Source organism: Coregonus lavaretus (assembly GCF_964263955.1).
Source record: "Coregonus lavaretus genome assembly, chromosome: 28".
Taxonomy (NCBI): domain Eukaryota; kingdom Metazoa; phylum Chordata; class Actinopteri; order Salmoniformes; family Salmonidae; genus Coregonus; species Coregonus lavaretus.
Window position 1 is genome coordinate 640490 of NC_140015.1, and position 21286 is coordinate 661775.

Genomic DNA, 21286 nt, shown 5'->3' on the forward strand with positions numbered 1-21286 from the left:
TATACTTTTTGTAGAATAAGTAAAAATAAAGAAAAAATGAGTAGGTGTTCTAAAACTTTTGTAGTGCATACCTACAGGGGTCCTAAAATTCAAAATCAAATGGCTAAATGATGAAACAATTCCATATGTTAGTTTAGTAGATATTGCGATCTAAGGGCTTAGACTTACAGGGGTTAAAGTGGCAACTACAGAATTTACATGAGCCAAGTGATAGACTCGAGTCCACAACTCTGTCAGCTAACTTGAGTCACAAATTTGATGATTTGAGACTCGACTTGACAGAAAATAAAATGACTTTACTTGGACTTGGAGCCTCCAGACTCTGGACTCAACTTTGACTTGAGACTGATGACTTGAAATTATCTGGCCAGGTTTTGTAATGTTTTGTCACTTATTTTGTGGCACAGAGACTACGTGGATTACTGTACACGCAGCCAGAGACAGTAGCCGCAGCATCGCCCATGCAAAAAAACCTGCAACAGATTGGCTAGTGAAACGCACACTCAGCACTCTGATTGGACCAGCAAACTGTCAATCAACACAGGTCGGGTGCTGAGCTAGCGAACATATTTGCTGTACAGCTATAGGATCTGGTGCAGAGCAAACATCAAATTATAAGAAAAGAGGATTGCCATAATAAATAAATATGCAGCTCCAAAAAATGTTGGTGATCAAGAATATTAACTGTTTACTTTGCAAGCTCATCAGCAATGGGGCAACAATTACTAGCATAGGCCTACTGGTATTTTGGTATGTAACAATTGTTTGAAATTGATAATCTACATATGAAGCTTGCATTTGGAATTTGTTTAAATGAATTATTACTATGACACTATATACGCGGCTCTTCACTTGCTTTCTACAAACTCCCGCCAGTGGAGAGTGCTTTTTTTCTCTTGTTTAAATGCATAGGCCCTATGTGGTAAATATATATTCCATTTAATACTACAGTAATTGCTAGCATTTCATCATTCCATCCCGTACCGTTTATTGCAAATACATCTACACTCTGAGCACGTCAACCTGCCTTGCCTTCTGCTGATTTCATGACCTTACTACAGCTACAAGGTCACAATTACATACAGTGGCTTGCGAAAGTATTCATCTCCCTTGTCATTTTTCCTATTTTGTTGACTAACAAACTGGAATTAAAATTGATTTTTTTGTGGGTTTGTATCATTTGATTTACACAACATGCCTACCACTTTGAAGATGCAAAATATTTTCTCTTGTGAAACAAACAAAAAAGAAAACTTGAGCGTGCATAACTATTCACCCCCCCACCCCCAAAGTCAATACTTTGTAGAGCCACCTTTTGCAGCAATTACAGCTGCAAGTCTCTTGGGGTATGTCTCTATAAGCCTGGCACATCTAGCCACTGGGATTTTTGCCCATTCTTCAAGGCAAAACTGCTGATTGAGGTCTGAGCTTTGACTAGGCCATTCCAATACATTTAAATGTTTCCCCTTAAACCACTCAAGTGTTGCTTTAGCAGTATGCTTAGGGTCATTGTCCTGCTGGAAGGTGAACCTCCGTCCCAGTCTCAAATCTCTGGAAGACTGAAACAGGTTTCCCTCAAGGATTTCCCTGTATTTAGCGCCATCCATCATTCCTTCAATTCTGACCAGTTTCCCAGTCCCTGCCGATGAAAAACATCCCCACAGCATGGGTGTTCTCAGGGTGATGAGAGGTGTTTGGTTTGCGCCAGACATAGCGTTTTCCTTGATGGCCAAAAAGCTCAATTTTAGTCTCATCTGACCAGAGCACCTTCTTCCATATGTTTGGGGAGTCTCCCACATGCCTTTTGGCGAACACCAAACGTGTTTGCTTATTTTTTTCTTTAAGCAAGGGCTTTTTTCTGGCCACTCTTCTGTAAAGCCCAGCTCTGTGGAGTGTACGGCTTAAAGTGGTCCTATGGACAGATACTTCAATCTCCGCTGTGGAGCTTTGCAGCTCCTTCAAGGTTATTTTTGGTCTCTTTGTTGCCTCTCTGATTAATGCCCTCCTTGCCTGGTCCGTTTGTTTTGGTGTGCGGCCCTCTCTTGGCAGGTTTGTTGTGGTGCCATATTCTTTCCATTTTTTAAATAATGGATTTAATGGTGTTCCGTGGGATGTTCAAAGTTTCTGATATTTTTTATAACCCAACCCTGATCTGTACTTCTCCACAACTTTGTCCCTGACCTGTTTGGAGAGTTCCTTGGTCTTCATGGTGCCGCTTGCACTACCTACCAGCCAGCTCTAGCCTGGACTATTATCGGCCAGTCTGCACTGTCTGCACAGCGCGTTATCGACCAAGAACATATCGTTTTTTCTGCCGGAATCACTGAATCACTGGACCTTTAACACCGGATCATCGCAGCTAGCTAGCTGCAACCAAATGGACGTTGTTGTTGGCTAATCAGCCTTGAGCTAGCCTAGAGCCAGGCCCATCTCCCAGCTATCTGCCTCTCTGTCAACCGGACGGGACCTCCTAGTGTTGACACGGAGCCCCACCGATCCAACACGACTGGTCTGCCGATGAAATTGTCTAATGTGGTTACAACAGGCTTCCCGTTACGACGACGACAACGAAGATCCATCTGCTAGCCCCGGCCCGCTAGCCGTGGACTCTTGCTCGCCAGTGCTATAGCAACCCCCAAACTACCTCCGAACTCTCCTATTGCTGTTCACCGGACCTTATGATAACTTAGCTATACAGCTGATGCCTGCTGGACTGTTCCTTTTTACGGTACCGCATCCTGTTTATGTTTAGCCTCAGCCCAAACTTTGTCGCCATTACCAGCTGTTGTCTTAGCTCTCTTGAATAACACCTGTGATTGCTTTATGCCTCTCTCCCATGTCAATATGCCTTGCTTATTGCTGTTTCGGTTATTTCTTATTGCACTATTTCACTGTAGATCCCCCAGCCCAGCTCAACCTGCCTTAGATAGCTCCTTTGTCCCACCCCCCATACACGCGGAGACCGACTCAATCGGTGCCTCCAGTGATGCTATCTCTTTCATTGTTACCCAACACTTAGGTATACCTCCACTGTACTCATATCCTTACATATCCTTGTCTGTACATAATGCCCTGAATCTATTCTACAACGCCCGGAAATCTGCCCCTTTTTTTCTCTGTACCCAACGCACTAGAAGACCAGTACTTAAAGCCTTTAGCCGTATCCTTATTCTACTCCTCCTCTGTTCCTCTGGTGATGTAGAGGTTAACCCAGGCCCTGTAACCCCCAGTATTACTCCTACTCCCCAGGCGTTATCATTTGTTGACTTCTGTAACCGTAAAAGCCTTGGTTTCTTGCACGTTAACATCCGAAGCCTCCTCCCTAAGTTTGAGTTATTCACTGCGTTAGCACACTCCGCCAACCCTGATGTTCTAGCAGTGTCTGAATCCTGGCTTAGGAAGGACACCAAAAATTCAGAAATGTCCATCCCCAACTACAACATTTTCCGTCTCGATAGAACTGCCATAGGGGGTGGGGTTGTAATCTACTGTAGAGAGCCTGCAGAGCTCTATCGTACTATCCAGGTCAGTGCCCAAACAGTTTGAGCTTCTACTTCTAAAAATCCACCTTTCCAGAAATAAGTCTCTCACTGTTGCCGCTTGCTACAGACCCCCCTCAGCCCCGAGCTGTGCCCTGGACACCATATTTGAACTGATTGCCCCCCATCTATCCTCAGAGTTCGTACTGCTTGGTGACCTAAACTGGAATATGCTTAACACCCCGGCCAACCTACAATCTAAACTAGATGCCCTCAATCTCAAACAAATGATCACTGAACCTACCAGGTACAACCCTAAATCTGTAAACATGGGCACCCTCATAGATATCATCCTGACAAATGTACCCTCTAAATACACCTCCGCTGTCTTCAACCAGGATCTCAGCGATCACTGCCTTATTGCCTGCGTCCGTAATGGGTCCGCGGTCAAACGACCTCCCCTCATCACTGTCAAACGCTCCCTAAAACACTTTAGCGAGCAGGCCTTCCTAATTGACCTGGCCCAGGTATCCTGGATGGATATCGATCTCATTCCGTCAGTAGAGGATGCCTGGTTGTTCTTTAAAAGTGCTTTCCTCTCAATCTTAAATAAGCATGCCCATTCAAAAAATTCAGAACTAAGAACAGATATAGCCCCTGGTTCTCCTCAGACTTCACTGCCCTTGACCAGCACAAAAACATCCGCAATATGCAACTTTTTAGGGAAGTTAGGAACCAATATACACAATCAGTTAGGAAAGCAAAGGCTAGCTTTTTCAAACAGAAATTTGCATCCTGTAGCACTAACTCCAAAAAGTTTTGGGACACTGTAAAGTCCATGGAGAATAAGAGCACCTCCTCCCAACTGCCCACTTCACTGAGGCTAGGAAACACTGTCACCACCGATAAATCTACAATAATCGAGAATTTCAACAAGCATTTTGTTACGGCTGGCCATGCTTTCCACCTGGCTACCACTACCCCGGCCACCAGCTCTGCACCCTCCGCTGCAACTTGCCCATGCCCCCCACCCCCACTTCTCCTTCACACAAATTCAGACAGCTGATGTTCTGAAAGAGCTGAAAAATCTGGACCCCTACAAATCAGCTGGGCTAGACAATCTGGACCCTTTCTTTCTAAAATTAGCTGCCGAAATTGTCGCAACCCCTATTACTAGCCTGTTCAACCTCTCTTTCGTAACGTCTGAGATCCCCAGAGATTGGAAAGCTGCCGCGGCCATCCCCCTCTTCAAAGCGGGTGACACTCTAGATCCAAACTGTTACAGACCTATATCCATCCTGCCCTGCCTTTCGAAAGTATTTGAAAGTCAAGTTAACAAACAGATCACCGACCATTTCGAATCCTACCGTACCTTCTCCGCTATATAAGCCGGTTTCTGAGCTGGTCATGGGTGCACCTCAGCCACGCTCAAGGTCCTAAACGATATTATAACCGCAATCGATAAAAGAAAGTACTACGCATCCATCTTCATCGACCTGGCTAAGGCTTTCGACTCTGTCAACCACCGCATTCTTATTGGCAGACTAAATAGCCTTGGTTTCTCTAATGACTGCCTCGCCTGGTTCACCAACTATTTCTCAGATAGGGTTCAATGTGTCAAATCAGAGGGCCTGTTGTCTGGACCTCTGGCCGTCTCTAATAATGTGCCACAGGGTTCAATTCTCGGGCCGACTCTATTCTAGGTGTATATCAATGATGTCGCTCTTGCTGCTGGTGACGCTCGGATCCACCTCTATGCGGACGACACCATTTTGTATACATCTGGCCCTTCATTGGACACTGTGTTAACAAACCTCCAAACAAGCTTCAACGCCATACAACACTCCTTCCGTAGCCTCCAACTGCTCTTAAACACTAGTAAAACTAAATGCATGCTCTTCAACCGAACGCTGCTTGCACCCGCCCACCCGACTAGAATCACTACTCTCGGCGGGTCTGACCTAGAGTATGTGGACAACTACAAATACCTAGGTGTCTGGTTAGACTGTAAACTCTCCTTCCAGACTCACATTAAGCATCTCCAATCAAAAGTTAGATCTAGAATCGGCTTCCTATTTCGCAACAAAGCCTCCTTCACTCATGCTGCCAAACATGCCCTCGTAAAACGGACTATCCTTCTGATCCTTGACTTCGGCGATGTCATTTTCAAAATAGCCTCCAACACTCTACTCAGCAAATTGGATGTAGTCTATCACAGTGCCATCCGTTTTGTCACCAAAGCCCCATATACTACCCACCACTGTGACCTGTACGCTCTTGTTGGCTGGCCCTCACTACATATTCGTCGCCAAACCCACTGGCTCCAGGTCATCTATAAATCACTGCTAGGCAAATCCCCGTCTTATCTTAGCTCACTGGTCACCATAGCAACACCCAGCCGTAGTCTGCGCTCCAGCAGGTATATCTCACTGGTCATCCCCAAAGCCAACACCTCCTTTGGCCGCCATTCCTTCCAGTTCTCTGCTGCCAATGACTGGAACGAACTGCAAAAATCTCTGAAGCTGGAGACTCTTATATCCCTCACTAACTTTAAGCATCAGTTGTCAGAGCAGCTTACCGATCATTCCAGTGTTAATACGAAATTGTAACTATTTTGCACTATGGCCCATTTATTGCCTTACCTCCATAACTTACTACATTCGCACACACTGTATATATATTTTCTGTTGTATTTTTGACTTTATGTTTTGTTTACCCCATATGTAACTCTGTTTTGTTGTTTTTATCGCACTGCTTTGCTTTATCTTGGCCAGGTCGCAGTTGTAAATGAGAACTTGTTCTCAACTGGCTTACCTGGTTAAATAAAGGTGAAATAAAACAAATTAAAAAATTGCTTGGTGGTGCACCTTGCTTAGTGGTGTTGCAGACTCTTGGGCCTTTCAGAACAGGTGTGTATATATAATGAGATCATGTGACACTTAGATTGCACACAGGTGGACTTTATTTAACTAATTATCTGACTTCTGAAGGTAATTGGTTGCACCAGATCTTATTTATTTATTTAGGGGCTTCGTAGCAAAGGGGGTGAATACATATGCACGCACCAGTTTTCCGTTATTTCTTTTTTAGAATTTTTTGAAACAAGTACTTTTTTTCATTTCACTTCACCAATTTGGACTATTTTGTTTATGTGCATTACATGAAATCCAAATAATAATCCAAGTGGGATGAATACTTTTGCAAGGCACTCTATGCTAATCAAAATGTGTTGTAGACAAAATTATGAAAAGGGCTGTCTGGTAGCCTCAATAAATAGACAAAGATTTGTAGTTGAACAAGTTGTTGCATGTATAGATAAATGTTTTACTTGTACTGAGACTTGACTTGAAAACTTGTCTTGCTCTTAGAAGGCTTGGACTTGACTCGAGTCTTGACCCTTTCTACTTGGAACTTGACTTTTGACTCGGAACCTGTGACTTGAGACTTGCTTGTGACTCGAACAATAGTGACTTGGTCCCACCTCTGATAACTGAGCAATGAATTTTCAACCAATTGATGTTTAAAAGAGATTGAACAAAATTGAAAAGATGTAAAAAACAAAATCAAACCCAGTTCAGAGCTATTGCCTTTTTGAGTGAACTTTGGAGATGGTGGCCCTGTATTTGTATTTATTAAGGATCCACATTAGCAGCTACTCTTCCTGGGATCCAGCAACATTAAGGCAGTTATATACAATAACAAATATTACACTACATAACATTACATTTCATAACACTTTTTTCACAACCTATTAAGTGTGTGCCCTCAGGGCCTCCCGAGTGGTGCAGTGGTCTAAGGCACAGCATCGCAGTGCTAGAGGCGTTACTAGAGACCTGGGTTAATTCCCGGGCTGTGCCACATCCAGCCGTGGCCGGGAGTCCCACAGGACGGCGCACAATTGGTCCAGCATCGTCCGGGTTAGGGGAGGGTTTGGCCGGGGGGGCTTTACTTAAAAATAAACAATATTTTTAAAAAATAACCAAAAACACAAAAATAGTGTGTGTCCTCAGGCCACTACTCTACTACCACATATCTACAATACAAAATCCATGTGTACGTGTGTGTAGAGTGCGAATATTACCATGTGTATTTGTATGCGTATCTGTGCAGTCCCCTCTGTTCCATAAGGTGTATTTGTATCTGTTTTTTAAAATCTGATTCTACTGCTTGCATCACTTACCTGAAGTGGAATAGAGTTCAATGTAGCCATGGCTCTATGTAGTACTGTGCACCTCGCATAGTCTGTTCTGGATTTGGGGACTGTGAAGAGACCTCTTGTGGCATGTCTTGTGGGGTATGCATGGGTGTGGACTACCTGGACAAGTTCTGGACATGGGGATTCAAATCAAATCAAATCACATTATTTGTCACATACACGTGTTTAGCAGATGTTATTGCGGGTGTAGCGAAATGCTTGTGCACAACATATACTCAGCTCTTTGTTAAGTGTTGCAGTCATTTCAGTCGCTATAGTAGCTGACGCGTATAGTCATCCGCATACATAGACACACTGGCTTTACTCAAAGCCCTCTGTGTTCTGTTACACAGGTAACTCTATATCCACAATATAGCAGGACTATATATACAAAAGTATGTGGACACCCCTTCAAATTAGTGGATTCGGCTATTTCAGCCACAACCGTTGCTGACAGGTGTATAAAATCGAGCACACTGCCATGCAATTTCCATAGGAAAACATTGGCAGTAGAATGGCCTTACTGAAGAGCTCAGTGACATTCAATGTGGCACCGTCATAAGATGCCACCTTTTCAACAAGTTAGTTCGTCAAATTTCTACCTGATAGAACTGCCCCGGTCAACGGAAAGTGCTGTTATTGTGAAGTGGAAAAGTCTAGGAGCAACAACAGCTCAGCATTGAAGTGGTAGGACACACAAGCTCACAGAACGGGACCGCCGAGTGCTGAAGCGTCTAGCGCATAAAAATCGTCTGTCCTCGGTTGCAACACTCACTACCGAGTTCCAAACTGCCTCTGGAAGCAACGTCAGCACAAGAACTGTTCGTCGGGAGCTTCATGAAATGGGTTTCCATGGCCGAGCGGCCGCACACAAGCCTAAGATCACCATGCGCAATGCCAAGCGTCGGCTGGAGTGGTGTAAAGCTCGCCGCATTGGACACTGGAGCAGTGGAAACGCGTTCTCTGGAGTGATGAATCACGCTTCACCATCTGGCAGTCCGACGGACGAATCTGGGTATGGCGGATGACAGGAGAACGCTACATGACCTAATTTATAGTGCCAACTGTAAAGTTTGGTGGAGAAGGAATAATGGTCTGGGGCTGTTTTTCATGGTTCAGGCTAGGACCCTTAGTTCCAGTAAAGGGAAATCTTAACACTACAGCATATAATTACAGTGAGGGAAAAAAGTATTTGATCCCCTGCTGATTTTGTACGTTTGCCCACTGACAAAGAAATGATCAGTCTATAATTTTAATGGTAGGTTTATTTGAACAGTGAGAGACAGAATAACAACAAAAAGATCCGGAAAAACGCATGTCAAAAATGTTATAAATTGATTTGCATTTTAATGAGGGAAATAAGTATTTCAATCAGAAAGATTTCTGGCTCCCAGGTGTCTTTTATACAGGTAACGAGCTGAGATTAGGAGCACACTCTTAAAGGGAGTGCTCCTAATCTCAGCTTGTTACCTGTATAAAAGACACCTGTCCACAGAAGCAATCAATCAATCAGATTCCAAACTCTCCACCATGGCCGAGACCAAAGAGCTCTCCAAGGATGTCTGGGACAAGATTGTAGACCTACCCAAGGCTGGAATGGGCTACAAGACCATCGCCAAGCAGCTTGGTGAGAAGGTGACAACAGTTGGTGCGATTATTCGCAAATGGAAGAAAGACAAAAGAACTGTCAATCTCCCTCGGCCTGGGGCTCCATGCAAGATCTCACCTCGTGAAGTTGCAATGATCATGAGAACGGTGAGGAATCAGCCCAGAACTACACGGGAGGATCTTGTCAATGATCTCAAGGCAGCTGGGACCATAGTCACCAAGAAAACAATTGGTAACACACTACGCCGTGAAGGGCTGAAATCCTGCAGTGCCCACAAGGTCCCTCTGCTCAAGAAAGCACATATACAGGCCCGTCTGAAGTTTGCCAATTAACATCTGAATGATTCAGAGGAGAAATGGGTGAAAGTGTTGTGGTCAGATGAGACCAAAATGGAGCTGTTTGGCATCAACTCAACTCGCCATGTTTGGAGGAGGAGGAATGCTGCCTATGACCCCAAGAACACCATCCCCACCGTCAAACATGGAGGTGGAAACATTATGCTTTCAGGGTGTTTTTCTGCTAAGGGGACAGGACAATTTCACCGCATCAAAGGGATGATGGACGGGGCCACGTACTGTCAAATCTTGGGTGAGAACCTCCTTCCCTCAGCCAGGGCATTGAAAATGGGTCGTGGATGGGTATTCCAGCATGACAATGACCCAAAACACACGGCCAAGGCAACAAAGGAGTGGCTCAAGAAGAAGCACATTAAGGTCCTGGAGTGTCCTAGCCAGTCTCCAGACCTTAATCCCATAGACATTCTGTGGAGGGAGCTGAAGGTTCGAGTTGCCAAACGTCAGCCTCGAAACCTTAATGACTTGAAGAAGATCTACAAAGAGGAGTGGGACAAAACCCTCCTGAGATGTGTGCAAACCTGGTGGCCAACTACAAGAAACGTCTGACCTCTGTGATTGCCAACAAGGGTTTTGCCCCCAAGTACTAAGTCATGTTTTGCAGAGGGGTCAAATACTTATTTCCCTCATTAAAATGCAAATACATTTATAACATTTTTGACATGCGTTTTTCAGGATTTTTTTGTTATTCTGTCTCTCACTGTTCAAATAAACCTACCATTAAAATTATAGACTGATCATTTCTTTGTCAGTGGGCAAACATACAAAATCAGCAGGGGATCAAATACTTTTTTCCCTCACTGTATATTCTAGACTATTCTGTGCTTCCAACTTTGGTGAAGGCCCATTCCTGTTTCAGCATGACAATGCCCCCGTGCACAAAGCGAGGTCCATACAGAAATGGTTTGTCGAGATCAGTGTGGAAGAACTTCACTGGCCTGCACAGAGCCCTGACAGAGCCCTGACCTCAACCGCATCAAACACCTTTGGGATGAATTAGAACGCTGACAGCGAGCCAGTCCTAATCGCCCAACATCAGTGCCCGACCTCACTAATGCTCTTGTGGCTGAATGGAAGCAAGTCCCCGCAGCAATATTCCAACATCTAGTGGAAAGCCTTCCCAGAAGAGTGGATGCTGTTGTAGCAGCAAAGGGGAAACCAACTCCATATTAATGCCCATTATTTTGGAATGAGATGTTCGATGAGCAGGTGTCCACATACTTTTTGTCATGTAGTGTATTTTAAATCAATGTTATGATGATATAATCAAATAAAATCCCAGTATCCATGAGAAAGATTTTTGGCGCTGCAGGTGATCATCTGCATCTGAAGAAAATTCTAAATTGCAACAGCTGCTCTATCAGTTGGAGGTGGTCTGGGTGCTGGGGGCAGGGCTCGGGAACATTTTAAATTGTGATTGACAGCTCAGGAGTTTCATGTGTCTTTTTTCAAAATAAACATAGTTAATCGTACTATGTTTCGTAAGTAGCTGCATAATTTATTTTCAACTTTTGCATTCAAACCCCACTTTGGGAACATAATGCCAAAGTACCAGAGGTCAATAGACTCAACATTACAATTCAGCTTTTTTATGTTATGATGTGCTCAAGTTATATATTTCATAAATATATTCTGGAAATATATGTAAATATTTGTTTTATTCCCCCGCATATACTGTTTTGTACACTGAGTGTACAAAACATTAGGAACACCTTCCTAATATTGAGTTGCACCCTTTTTTGCCCTCAGAACAGCCTCAATTCGTTGGGGCATGGACTCTACAAGGTGTCGAAAGTATTCCACAGGGATGCTGGTCCATGTTGACCCAAATGCTTCCCACCATAATAATGGCTGGAATGGAGCAAATGGAATAGGGTCAAACACATGAAAACCATGTGTTTGATGTATTTGATACCATTCCACTCATTCCGCCCTCCCCAATTAAGGTGCCACCAACCTCCTGTGCTTCCCACGGTCAAGTTGGCTGGATGTCCTTTGGGTGGTGGACCATTCTTCCCAGCAGCGTTGCAGTTCTTGACACACTCAAACCGGTGCGCCTAGTAGATACCCCGTTCAAAGGCACTTAAATATTTTGTCTTGCCCATTTACCCTCTGAATGGCACACATACACAATCCATGTATCATTTGTTTCAAGGCTTACAAATCTACACTGATTGAAGTGGATTTCACTGGTGACATCAATAAGGGATCATAGCTTTCACCTGGTCAGTCTATGTAATGGAAAGAGCAGATGTTCCTAATGTTTTTCATACTCAGTGTATATTATAATGCATTAGTTTTCTATATGGGTTTATTCTGGGACAATGGACAATCATCTATATATCAGAAAAGTAGCGTGCTGGAGTTTACTCATTTAGCTCTGTTTCATCTGTAGTGCCAGGGTAGTTAAAAAAAAGGTATACAAATATTACATCATGTCTTGTATACCCTTATCGTCCGCAGTCCAGCAGTGTCCTGATCCGGGGGAGGTGGTGAACGGAGCGCGTTCAGTACGCCCAGAGTCTGGATTCGCTGTTGGAACAGTGGTGCGCTTCTCCTGTAACCAGGGTTACCAGCTGGAGGGCCCTGGCCAGATCTCCTGCCATGGACGGGATACGGGCACCCCCAAGTGGAGTGACCGCAGCCCCAAATGTGTCTGTGAGTCACTCTCCTGGGTGTTTGTCTGTGTGTGTTGAGATGGATGTCAAACACTGTAATCCTACACGTTTAAAAAAAAAGTGCCTTCAAAAAGTATTCACACGCCTTGACTTTTTCCACATTTTGTTGTGTTAAACTGAATTTAATTGTCATTTTCTTGTCAACGATCAACACGTAAAAATTATAATATTTGTAAAAAAAAATATGACAAATAAAACACTAAAACACTGGATTAGATAAGTATTCAACCCCCTGAGTCAATACATGTTAGAATCAGCTTTGGCAGCGATTGCAGCTGAGTCTTTCTGGGTTAGTCTCTAAGAGCTTCCCACACCTTGATTGTGCAACATTTGTCAATGATTCTTTTCAAAAATTCTTCAAGCTCGTTCAAATTGGTTACTAGACAACTATTTTCAGGTCTTGCCATAGATTTTCAAGCAGATTTAAGTCAAAACTGTAACTCGGCCACTCAGGAACATTCACTGTCTTGGTAAGCAACTCCAGTGTAGATTTGGCGTTGTGTTTTAGGTTATTGTCCTGCTGAAAGGTGAATTCATCTCCCAGTGTCTGGTGGAAAGCAGACTGAACCTTTCCTCTAGGAGTTTGCCTGTGCTTAACTCAATTCCGTTTATTTTTTTATCCTGAAAAGCTCCCCAGTCCTTAACAATTACAAGCATACCCATAACATGATGCTGCCACCACTATGCTTGAAAATATGGAGAGTAGTACTCATTAATGTGTTGTATTGAATTTGCCCCGAACATAACGCTTTGTATTGAGGACAAAAAGTGAATTTCTTTGCCACATTTTTTGCAGTATTACTTTAGTGCCTTGTTGCAAACAGGATGCATGCTTTAGAATATTTTTATTCTGTACAATCTTCCTTTTTTTCACTCTGCCAATTAAGTTAATATTGTGGAGTAACTACAATGTTGTTGATCCACCCTCAGTTTTCTTCTATCACAGCCATTAAACTCTGTAACTGTTTTAAAGTCCCCATTGGCCTCATGTTGAAATCCCTGAGCGGTTTCCTTCCTCTCCAGCAAGTGAGTTAGGAAGGACACCTGTATATTTTGTAGTGACTGGGTGTATTGATACACCATCCAAAGTGTAATTAATAACTTCACCTTGCTCAAAGGGATATTCAATATCTGTTTTACATTTTTACCCATCTACCGATAGATCTTTGTGGTTGAATCTGTGTTTGAAATTCACTGCTCGACTGATTATTACAGATAATTGTATGTGTGGGGTACAGAGACAAAAATCATGTTAAAAACTTATATTGCACACAGAGTGAGTGCATGCAACTTATGTGACTTGTTAAGCACATTTTTACTCCTGAACTTATTTAGGCTTGCTATAACAAAGGGGTTGAATACTTACTGACTCAAGACATTTCAGGTTTTCATTTATAATGAATTTGTAAACATAATTCCACTTTCACATTATCGGGTATTGTGTGTGACAAATAATCTCAATTTAATCTATTTTAAATTCAGGCTGTAACACAACAAAATGTGGAAAAAGGGCTGTTAATACTTTCTGAAGGCATTTCTCACTCTCTCTCTCTCTCTCTCTCTCTCTCTCTCTCTCTCTCTCTCCATCTTTATTTCCTTTCCCTAAACAGTGAAGTATGACCCATGCCCAAACCCAGGTGTGCCAGACAATGGTTACCAGACATTGTACAAGCATAGCTACCAGGCAGGAGAGACGCTACGTTTTTTCTGCTATGAGGGCTATGAACTCATTGGGGAGGTTATTATCAACTGTGTCCCGGGCCACCCATCTCAATGGAACAGTCCACCACCCTTCTGCAAAGGTGACAATCTACATTGGATTGCTGGAAATTAGGATTAGTTGAGAATTAGTTCTCTGCATGAGAATTGAAACACTTGAACATATTGTAAAGAATGATTGAGGAATGATGATCTTATAATAATAATCTGCATCTCTCCATCTATCAGTGGCATACGAGGAGCTGTTGGATGATCATAAATTAGAAGGTGATTTTTCGTCTTCTTCTATGTCTTCTATAGGGGAATTTTTGCACTTTTCAACCTCATATTCATTCTCCAGTTACTTACAAAGACTATGAGATTTATGGTGACACAGGGAGCAGGAAAATGCCTCCCCCTGGCTAGAAACTCGCTGGTTTTGAAAATCACCGTTTTTTACTTTAAATGCAATTTGTTGTCAGGACCTTTCTTCTTATATTTCTAACTACAGAACATAGAAACGTCATGGTAACCAATGTTTAACATAGACAAACCTTGTATGATGAATATGTACTTTTGAAACAACGTCAGATCTTCAACTTTATCTCCACTATCAGATTTATTTTTAAATCCAGTTTATCAACAAGTTAATCATTGTTGCGTCTCCATCTCAATCAAAAATCAAAGTTAAAGAATAGGGCTGGTATTCAATCTGATCACGGGTTGTGGAAAATGCGGCTTTTAAGGTCAATGTTCCCGCATTCATGGTGGTCAGCTTCACGGTAAATGCTGCAGATACCGGCTCAATCATAATAATAACAAATTGGGATTTCAACAAACTTTTTGGGCTGTCTTTTTGAGTGGGGGAATATAGGTTGTAATCTCATTGATCAACGTCTGAACCAAATATTGCCCACGTTGAAATTACGTGGTGTGCTCAGTGGGATGGTGCTGGAAATAATGAAAATGAGGTTGAAAAGTGGTGGAATTCCCCTTTAATCGTATTACTTTAACTTCTTCTTCAATGTATTATTTTGGATTATTTCCCTAGTATCCCAGTCATTTGAGCCCTCCCACCAGATGCTAAGCGAGAACATTGCCTTGGCAATCATCCTGCCAATCATCCTGGTCATCCTTCTGATTGGTGGAATCTACATGTATTACACAAAGTAAGTGCTGCACAGTTCAGTAGTCACAATTCAAATGCATTCTTCATACTTTCACCAGATATTGGCATGGTCTGACCTAACACACACACACACACACACACACGCACACACACATTCACACAACAATACTGAGCCATTGCATAGATATCAGAAGTTGACTGTATTATGTATTCTCTCCCTTCAACATTTATTTCTCTTTTCCCTCTCCCTCAGTGTATGTAGACTGCAGTGGAAGCCACTTTTCTGGAAGTCTCTCTCTCACACCCACTCATACAGCCCAATTACTGTGGAGTCTGACTTCAATAACCCTTTATACGAGGCAGGGGTGAGTATTTTCTAAATTTTTGCGTAATGGGTGAGTATTGCCCAAGCCCTCTCACTTTGGGGCTAGATTCTATCAGATCTACGCTAGCCAACATCCGCATAGCGGTTGTTTTGGCAGTGCCTGAGGTGGAACTGTGTTAGAGCTGTCAAATCCACAAGCAGCCGCGTTACAAGTTCAAACACTCGAATGTGTGATATTCTATTGTCTACACCTCGATTAAACTGATAGGCTAGAAATCCCCCCATCCAAATTAACATGAAAACATGCATTAGCCTGTCATTATTTCTATCATGGATAGAAGCTACACTTTCTACACTTTTCTGCCGCCATTTTGAAATTCTAATGCGGATAATAAGAAAGGGAGTGGTTGGCCGCTCACCGATTTGTCATCTCATACCGCAGTTACACCTCCAACACCGCCAACGCGAGTTAATGCTCGATCTGATTGAATCGAGGCCTTAGTTATGGCTGGGTAGGAACTAGCTAGTCTGAACCCCTAACCAGGACACGATTAGCCCTGTCTGTGTAACCAACTGGGAATCAAACCCAGGTTGTTAGTCTAACGCAAACACCAAGTAAAATTGTGCTATCTATGTCACTGAGCTAGAGTTCAAAGTAGAATTAATGTACAGGTATATTGTATCAACTTTAATAAATTGCCACTTGTTTTTTTTACTTTTCACCTTTTGACTAGTATTTAGGAAGATGTTCTCTGTAACTTTGCTTTTTGGGGGGCTGGAAGTTGCCATGTTTTTGACTGTAAGTTAATGAAAAGTGAATACTCTAGTCTGTTGCTTATGAATCCTGGAGATTGCATGTCCTAAACTGCTGAGGATATTTTGCTGTAGCATTTAAAACCAACTATTTACTTATTCAAATTAACTGTTATTCGGGTCTGTTGTATTGCTACCTGGTTCCTAGGACACACGGGAGTATGAGGTGTCCATTTGAAGAAGAAAAGTCTTGAGAAGAATTAAAACCCACAGATAGATAAAGAAATCTGGAGGAAGAGGAACAACTTTCTTTTTCTTTCAGGTGGCTTCTTTCACTCCCCTCATCTCCCCCATTGCTATTTCCTCTTCCCTGCCTCTCTCTTTCGTTCTCTCTCTTTATCTTTGAGTTTGTGTCTTTACGCCTCACTTTTCTTTTGTTTGTGTCTCTCTAATTTCCCGGTCTCTCTTTCTGTCAGTGATTGTAGGTTTGCGTCTCCTTGGGCCAGATTCAATCCGATCGCGTTTGTCCGCTATGCACATTTTAAAGGCAATGTTCCAGTGCTAGTGGAGACGACATTCACGGTAAACGCTGCATATGTCGGTTCAATTGGAAATGACCTTTACATGTCAATCGCGCTTTAACGTGGATTTTCCGCGGCACAGATTTAATCTAGGCCCTTGTCTTCATCTGTTCATAGTGTGCAGCGATGACTGTCTCCCAGTGGTGTGCTGTTTTCCACAGTCCAACTTTTTGTCTAAAATTAGGATTGGTGCCTTACAGAGGTTAAGCGGTGGATAATATGAAAGGAGAGACAGAAAGAGGGAGAGCCAGAGAGGGAGAAAGAGAAAGAGCTGAGATATATTTATGAGGTAAAAAAAAAAAAAGGGAGAGACAGGAAAGCAGACACACTCTCATGCTCAGTTGCACACATTATACACACACAGACACAGAGAGAGAGAGAGAGAAAGAGAGAGAGTGAGAGAGATGCATACACACATTGAATGTAAATATTTGGTGGAATATCGAGGCTCATATATACAGAAAATCCAGTGCCAAAATATAACATTGCATAATGTAATGTATCTTCATGTTTCAGCTCTCGTTGCCATAGTAAAATGTAAAATTACAAAGCCAGCGTTTCATATTGTTATTTGCCATTTCTGAATTGTATTTCCACTTGATGTTGAATGACATTGAGAAAAAGGTGAGGGCCTGAATGTCTACACGCTTATAGCACGCAATGATTGTATATTTTACCGCTTCTGCTGAATCATGTTCTTATGATTATCATTGTTATCAGTGCAAATTTGAAGTTGTTGTATATGCACTATGTTGAAGAAAATAAGCTAACTTGGCTGCTTGCTGTGATGCAGTATTTAACTGATATGCTTTTAGAATTTCTTACCAGTTTATTGTCTGAACAGTAAATCTACTTTAATTCACTGTGCCAATATGGGGGTCCAGGGGACTCTTTTGCATTGTAAAGGTATTATTTGCGTTATATTTTGTCATTAAGGCATTATTTATTTGCTGAAATTAAGATTAAATAAAAGTCTCTGAATGGTGAAAGGAGGTCTTGTCTTCATTAAATACCAAATGTACAGTACCAGTCAAAAGTTTGGACACACCTACTCATTCAAGGGTTTTTCTTTATTTTTACTATTTTCTACATTGTAGAATAATAGTGAAGAGATCAAAACTATGAAATAACACATATGGAATCATGTAGTAACCAAAAAAGTGTTATACAAATCAAAATATATTTTATATTTGAGATTCTTCAAATAGCCACCTTTTTTCTTGATGACAGCTTTGCACACCCTTGGAATGAATAGGTGTCTCCAAACTTTTGACTGGTACTGGATATATATATATATATATATATTAAAAAAATGAAATATCACATTTACATAAGTATCCAGACCCTTTCCTCAGTACTTTGTTGAAGCACCTTTGGCAGCGATTACAGCCTCGAGTCTTCTTGGGTATGACGCTACAAGCTTGACATACCTGTATTTCTCCCATTCTTCTCTGCAGATCCTCTAAAGCTCTGTCAGGTTGGATACGGAGCATCGCTGCACAGCTGTTTTCAGGTCTCTCCAGAGATGTTTGTTCGGGTTCAAGTCCGGGCTCTGGCTGGCCACTCAAGGACATCCAGAGACTTGTCCCGAAGCCACTCCTGCATTGTCTTGGCTGTGTGCTTAGGGTCGTTGTTCTGTTGGAAGGTGAACCTTCGGATCAGTCTGAGGTCGTGAGCGCTCTGGAGCAGGTTTTCATCAAGGTTCTTTATGTACTTTGCTCCGTTCATCTTTCCTTCTGCCTGACTAGTCTCCCAGTCCCTGCCGCTGAAAAACATCCCCACAGCATGATGCTGCCACCACCATGCTTGACCGTAGGGATGGTATTGGCCAGGTGATGAGCGGTGCCTCGTTTCCTCCAGACATGACGCTTGGCATTCAGGCCAAAGAGTTCAACCTTGGTTTCATCAGACCAGAGAATTTTGTTTTTCATGGTCTTAGAGTCCTTTAGGTGCCTTTTGGCAAACTCCAGGCGGGCTGTCATGTGTATTTTACTGAGGAGTGGCTTCCGTCTGGCCACTCTACCATAAAGGCCTGATTGGTGGAGTGCTGCAGACATGGTTGTCCTTCTGGAAGGTTCTCCCATCTCCACAGAGGAACTCTGAAGCTCGGGTTCTTGGTCACCTCCCTGACCAAAGTCCTTCTCCCCCGATTGCTCAGTTTGTCCATGCGGCCAGCTCTAGGAAGAGTCTTGGTGGTTCCAAACTTCTTCCATTTAAGAATGATGGAGGCCACTGTGTTCTTGGGGACCTTCAATGCTGCAGACATTTTTTGGTACCCTTCCCCAGATCTGTGCCTCGACACAATCATGTCTCGGAGCTCTACGGACAATTCTTTTGACCTCATGGGTTGGTTTTTGCTCTGACATGCACTGTCATCTGTGTGACGTTATATAGACAGGTGTGTGTCTTTCCAAATCATGTCCAATCAATTGAATTTACCACAGGTGGACACCAATTCAGTTGTAGAAAAATCTCAAGGATGATCAATGGAAACAGGATGCACCTGAGCTCAATTTCGAGTCTCATAGCAAATGGTCTAAATATGTATTTCTGTTTTTTATTAGTAATACAATGCAAAAAATTCTAAAAACCTGTTTTCACTTTGTCATTATAGGGTATTGTGTGTAGATTGATGAGGAAAATGTTTTATTTAAACCATTTTAGAATAAGGCTAGAACGTAACAAAATGTGGAAACATTCCGAATGCACTGTATCTAAGAATTCAAAAGGGTCTCAATGTTCATGCTTTCATGTAACCCATGCCCCAGACTTTGCTTGTAAAAATGGACATGGCTAGGATCAAATTACCAAAAAGCTTTACTCTACCTTGCATATTTAGCAAACTATTTCCAGTATAGTCACATTTTCAGACGAATACTCATTTGTGAAATTGTATACATGACCAGTTTTGGCACGTAAACTGCACTGAGACATCAAAGTTGTCAGTGGACTGTAGATTACTCAAGAAATTGCAGCACAAAGACACATTTTGTCTCATTGCATATGACCAAATAAGTAGTGTAGAGGTTCACTTATGAACTGTCAAATGCAAGGAATGTGATTCCTCTCAACATGAAGACATTCCTTAGCCAACTCAGAGGAAACTAACAGCTGAGGATCTTGATACAATAATCAATGGAAATTGGTTCAGTGATAAGATAATTGATGTGTACCTTGATCTTGTAAAATCTAATTTGGGGGATCACTTTGTGTTGATGTGCCCCGCTTCTTTTGTTAGCCAACAGTTACATAATCTCTGTTCTAAGAGGATAGATGTTCTGCCTAAGATATCTAGAATAGCACACAATTGGTGGCGTTTTTGAGAATGTAATAATACCTGTGAATTTAAAAACACATGAAAAATAAAGTACGTGCTCGCATTAGTATAACATTGAGTGTTAAAATAATGGAATCCTTAAAGCAGTATTTTTATTTTATTTTATTTATTTCACCTTTATTTAACCAGGTAAGCCAGTTGAGAACAAGTTCTCATTTACAACTGCGACCTGGCCAAGATAAAGCAAAGCAGTGCGATAAAAACAACAACACAGAGTTACATATGGGGTAAAACAAAACATAAAGCCAAAAATACAACAGAAAATATATATACAGTGTGTTCAAATGTAGCAAGTTATGGAGGTAAGGCAATAAATAGGCCATAGTGCAAAATATGTATGAGCATGAGAATGAACTGGAGGGCATTCTTCACTCACTACAGAAATATCTGGTGTTACAGTATTTGGCATTACATGGAAAGGTTGTGAACATTGTTTTGAAATATGAATTTTCTCATCGTTGTGTTAATTCATTTCAAAGCTCAGGTAGATGGAAGTAGTTGTGGTCCCTATTTGTGTTTGTTCACTAAATCAGTCCTATTTGGAGATAACATTAATGAATTCATTCACAACAACATGAGATGTTGTATTTTGTATGAATTATCAAAAAAAAGATTGCATTAATGTTACGCAAGAACGTGTATATCATTGAGTATAATGGTGAACACCATGAAATAATGTTATTATGGTGAACGCCATGAAAGAATGTTATAATGGTGAACGCCATGAAAGAATGCGTCCATGTATATTGTCAAAAGAAGATCCATCTGCAATGATTTGATTAAGTGGTGTAACCTGCACATGCATGATGGTTCTCTGATTGTTTGGTGTATTTCAGGAGCTGATATCTTGAACCCTGATCTTGCATATAAGGACATCCAGGACATACAGTTGAAGTCGGAAGTTTACATACACTTAGGTTAGAGTCATTAAAACTCGTTTTTCAACCACTCCACAAATTTCTTGTTAACAAACTATCGTTTTGGCAAATTACTTGTGTCAAGTTGCATGACACAAGTAATTTTTCCAACGATTGTTTACAGACAGATTATTTCACTTATAATTCACAGTATCACAATTCCAGTGGGTCAGAAGTGTACATACACTAACTTGACTGTGACTTTAAACAGCTTGGAAAATTCCAGAAAATG

General features: G+C 41.9%; 1 protein-coding gene across 1 annotated transcript in view; it reads left to right on the forward strand.

Annotated features, from left to right (window-relative positions):
* The window catches only part of sez6l2 (seizure related 6 homolog (mouse)-like 2), a 69247-nt gene extending 51461 nt beyond the window's left edge, over positions 1-17786 (forward strand). Inside the window, exons 14-19 of the mRNA XM_084145292.1 lie at positions 12100-12294; positions 13925-14116; positions 14262-14300; positions 15064-15181; positions 15395-15506; positions 16428-17786. Of these exons, the coding sequence (XP_084001418.1) occupies positions 12100-12294; positions 13925-14116; positions 14262-14300; positions 15064-15181; positions 15395-15506; positions 16428-16457 (686 nt within the window). The 3' untranslated portion in view covers positions 16458-17786. The remainder of the gene's footprint in view (positions 1-12099; positions 12295-13924; positions 14117-14261; positions 14301-15063; positions 15182-15394; positions 15507-16427) is intronic.
* Positions 17787-21286: the final 3500 nt, after the last annotated feature.